Source organism: Salmo salar, chromosome 22, assembly GCF_965601325.2.
Source record: "Salmo salar chromosome 22, fSalSal1, whole genome shotgun sequence".
Lineage (NCBI taxonomy): Eukaryota > Metazoa > Chordata > Actinopteri > Salmoniformes > Salmonidae > Salmo > Salmo salar.
Genome location: NC_138312.1, coordinates 62,547,501 through 62,552,500, shown reverse-complemented (window position 1 = coordinate 62,552,500; position 5,000 = coordinate 62,547,501). Strand labels below are relative to the sequence as shown.

General features: G+C 38.7%; 1 protein-coding gene across 13 annotated transcripts in view; it reads left to right on the top strand.

The window, feature by feature from the left end:
• slmapa (sarcolemma associated protein a) overlaps nt 1–5,000 on the top strand; it is a 163,170-nt gene that overhangs the window by 152,610 nt on the left and 5,560 nt on the right. For 3 of the 13 annotated variants that reach the window (XM_082967750.1, XM_082967749.1, XM_045705715.2), the window contains one exon: nt 1,882–1,969. The exons of the other annotated variants lie outside the window; for them this stretch is intronic. In XM_082967750.1, coding sequence (XP_082823876.1) covers nt 1,882–1,965 — 84 coding nt within the window. In that variant the 3' untranslated portion in view covers nt 1,966–1,969. The remainder of the gene's footprint in view (nt 1–1,881; nt 1,970–5,000) is intronic. 13 annotated transcript variants of the gene reach the window in all.

Below are 5,000 nucleotides of genomic sequence, written 5' to 3'. Positions count from 1 at the left end.
AATTTTGGCCTATTCCTCCTGACAGAGCTGGTGTAACTGAGTCAGGTTTGTAGGCCTCCTTGCTCGCACACGCATTTTTCAGTTCTGCCCACAAATTTTCTATAGGATTGAGGTCAGGGCTTTGTGATGGCCACTCCAATACCTTGACTTTATTGTCCTTAAGCCATTTTGTCACAACTTCGGAAGTATGCTTGGGGTCATTGTCCATTTGGAAGACCCATTTGCGACCAAGCTTTAACTTCCTGACTGATGTCTTGAGATGTTGCTTCAATATATCCACATAATGTTCCTCCCTCATGATGCCATCTATTTTTATTTTTAAGTGCACCAGTCCCTCCTGCAGCAAAGCACCCCCACAACATGATGCTGCCACCCCCGTGCTTCACGGTTGGGATGGTGTTCTTCGGCTTGCAAGCCTCCCCTTTTTCCTCCAAACATAACGATGGTCATTATGGCCAAACAGTTCTATTTTTGTTTCATCAGACCAGAGGACATTTCTCCAAATAGTACAATGTTTGTCCCCATGTGCAGTTGCAAACCGTAGTCTGGATTTGCATACTACTGTTTGTACAGATGAACGTGGTACCTTCAGGTGTTTGGAAATTGCTCCCAAGGATGAACCAGACTTGTGGAGGTCTACAGTTTTTATTTCTTAGGTCTTGGCTGATTTCTTTTGATTTTCCCATGATGTCAAGCAAAGAGGCACTGAGTTTGAAGGTAGGCCTTGAAATATATCCACAGGTACACCTCCAATTGACTCACATGATGTCAATTAGCCTATCAGAAGCTTCTAAAGCCATGTCATCATTTTCTGGAATTTTCCAAGCTGTTTAAAGGCACAGTCAACTTAGTGTATGTAAACTTCTGACCCACTGGAATTGTGATACAGTGAATTATAAGTGAAATAATCTGTCTGTTAACAATCGTTGGAAAAATTACTTGTGTCATGCACAAAGTAGATGTCCTAACCGACTTGCCAAAACTATAGTTTGTTAACAAGAAATTTGTGGAGTGGTTGAAAAACGAGTTTTAATGACTCCAAGCTAAGTGTATGTAAACTTCCCACTTCAACTGTATCTATACCTGTGTTCAGCTTCTAGATATAGTGTGACATGTATCTATACTTGTTCAGCTTCTAGATGTAGTGTGACATGTATCTATACCTGTGTTCAGCTTCTAGATGTAGTGTGACATGTATCTATACCTGTGTTCAGCTTCTAGATGTAGTGTGACATGTATCTATACTTGTTCAGCTTCTAGATGTATCCTCCTTCTGCCCTATTCTCCTCTCCTCCTGCCCTATCCTCCTTCTGCCCTATCCTCCTTCTGCCCTATCCTCCTTCTGCCCTATCCTCCTTCTGCCCTATCCTCCTCTCCTTCTGCCCTATCCTCCTCTCCTTCTGCCCTATCCTCCTCTCCTTCTGCCCTATTCTCCTTCTGCCCTATCCTCCTTCTGCTCTATCCTCCTTCTGCCCTATCCTCCTCTCCTTCTGCCCTATCCTCCTCTCCTTCTGCCCTATCCTCCTCTCCTTCTGCTCCTTTTCCTCCTCCTTCTGCCCTATCCTCCTCTCCTTCTGCCCTATCCTCCTCTCCTTCTGCCCTATCCTCCTTCTGCCCTATCCTCCTTCTGCCCTATCCTCCTCTCCTTCTGCCCTATCCTCCTCTCCTTCTGCCCTATCCTCCTCTCCTTCTGCCCTATCCTCCTCTCCTTCTGCCCTATCCTCCTCCTTAAAAGTGAATCCAACTGTCCCCTCCCTTCAGTTTTGTGTTTATTTATTCATTTAGATTATTTTCCCATTTTATTGATTTAGTTTTGATGAGTTTATAACAATTTATTATTCTATTTGATTATTCTCTCTGATTGATCCCTCCCTCCTTTAGCCATCCATATTGCAGCCTGTCCAAGCCATTTTCATCGGCCTTATCCTGGCCTTGCTGTATTGGTGCTTCAGCCAGTTGTGGTAGAAAGGTACACCCGACGTTCTGTTGAGTTGGTGTCGTCTCTCATCTGTTGTCTTCATCACCTTCTCTAACTCCTACAGTGCATGGCTATCATTCATTCAACCACTCCTCTTGCAGCTGCACCAACACTGGGGAGAAATAACACTTAAAACCTGGGGCTAGTCAATTCTGGTTCCGGAGGACCGAAATCCTGAAACACTTCTGGGTTTTTGTTTCTACCTGGTAGTTTAATGTCCAACGCTCACCAGGTCTGCGTTTAAACAGACATCAAAATAACTGATATTATTAGTCCAAAAGATCAGAATTGGGCTGCCTGTGTAAACGTAGCCCTATTGTCCCAGGTCTGAACCAGTCTGATGGAAGAAGATGACACAAATCAAAAGCGTTTGAGCACTCCAGGACCTGAGTTGGAACGGCCCTGCGCTAAACAAACCTATCTAAATATTATTATCAGAATCGACCAGGGGGGAAGACAACCCTGTTCCTGGACTGCTGCCAGTATTGCAGGGTTTTGTTCCAACTAGGCACAACATCTCACCAACTGAGCGAACTGATCAGTTCAGCAATCGACTTAAATTTAAACTCACCTGGTCTTCCATGTTGGTTAAATCAAAACCATGAAGTGGAGTACGGCACTCCAGGATCAGGATGACCTACCCTTGGTCTCTGTACAGTCAGTCTCCTACTGCAGTGTTTCCCAGCACCCCCAACACTACACATTTTCATTGTGGCCCCCGGACGAGCACATGTTGATGTTGGGAAACACTGTCTGACTAATACAGTCATTGAAGCCTTCCGTCTGTCTTGCTGGGATCACTAACTCACCAAGGCTGATTCTGGGAGATTGGTTCACCTTTTGACTTATTTTTGAACTATTTTTGTCATTATTGCTTTATGACCACCGCCAGCTACTTTATGACCATCATACTTTATGACCAGCATACTTTATGACCAGCATTCCTAATCAAATCAAATGTATTTATATAGCCCTTCTTACATCAGCTGATACTCAAAGTGCTGTACAGAAACCCAGCCTAAAACCCCCAAACAGCAAGTAATGCAGGTGTAGAAGCACGGAGCTACTTAATGACCATCATACTTAATGTACTTTATGACCATCATACTTATGACCATCGTACTTTATGACCATCATACTTTGACCATCATACTTAATGTACTTTATGACCATCATACTTTATGACCATCGTACTTTATGACCATCATACTTTGACCATCATACTTAATGACATCATACTTAATGTACTTTATGACCATCATACTTTATGACCATCATACTTTATGACCATCATACTTTATGACCATGTACTTTATGACCATCATACTTAATGTACTTTATGACCATCATACTTTGACCATCATACTTTATGACCATCATACTTAATGTACTTTATGACCGTCATACTTAATGTACTTTATGACCATCATACTTTATGTACTTTATGACCATCATACTTTGACCATCATACTTTATGACCATCATACTTTGACCATCATACTTTATGACCATCATACTTAATGTACTTTATGACTGTCATACTTAATGTACTTTATGACCATCATACTTAATGTACTTTATGACCATCATACTTAATGTACTTTATGACCATCATACTTAATGTACTTTATGACCATCATACTTAATGTACTTTATGACCGTCATACTTAATGTACTTTATGACCATCATACTTAATGTACTTTATGACCATCATACTTAATGTACTTTATGACCGTCATACTTAATGTACTTTATGACTGTCATACTTAATGTACTTTATGACCGTCATACTTAATGTACTTTATGACTGTCATACTTAATGTACTTTATGACCGTCATACTTAATGTACTTTATGACTGTCATACTTTGACCATCATACTTTATGACCATCATACTTAATGTACTTTATGACCATCATACTTTATGACCATCATACTTTATGACCATCATACTTTATGACCATCATACTTTATGACCATCATACTTTATGACCATCATACTTTATGACCATCATACTTTATGACCATCATACTTAATGTACTTTATGACCGTCATACTTAATGTACTTTATGACCATCATACTTAATGTACTTTATGACCATCATACTTAATGTACTTTATGACCGTCATACTTAATGTACTTTATGACTGTCATACTTAATGTACTTTATGACCGTCATACTTAATGTACTTTATGACTGTCATACTTAATGTACTTTATGACCGTCATACTTAATGTACTTTATGACCATCATACTTTGACCATCATACTTTATGACCATCATACTTAATGTACTTTATGACCATCATACTTTATGACCATCATACTTTATGACCATCATACTTTATGACCATCATACTTTATGACCATCATACTTAATGTACTTTATGACCGTCATACTTAATGTACTTTATGACCATCATACTTAATGTACTTTATGACCATCATACTTAATGTACTTTATGACCGTCATACTTAATGTACTTTATGACTGTCATACTTAATGTACTTTATGACCGTCATACTTAATGTACTTTATGACTGTCATACTTAATGTACTTTATGACCGTCATACTTAATGTACTTTATGACCATCATACTTTGACCATCATACTTTATGACCATCATACTTAATGTACTTTATGACCATCATACTTTATGACCATCATACTTTATGACCATCATACTTTATGACCATCATACTTTATGACCATCATACTTAATGTACTTTATGACTGTCATACTTAATGTACTTTATGACCATCATACTTAATGTACTTTATGACCATCATACTTTATGACCATCATACTTTATGACCATCATACTTTATGACCATCATACTTTATGACCATCATACTTAATGTACTTTATGACCATCATACTTAATGTACTTTATGACCATCATACTTAATGTACTTTATGACCGTCATACTTAATGTACTTTATGACTGTCATACTTAATGTACTTTATGACCGTCATACTTAATATACTTTATGACCATCATACTTAATGTACTT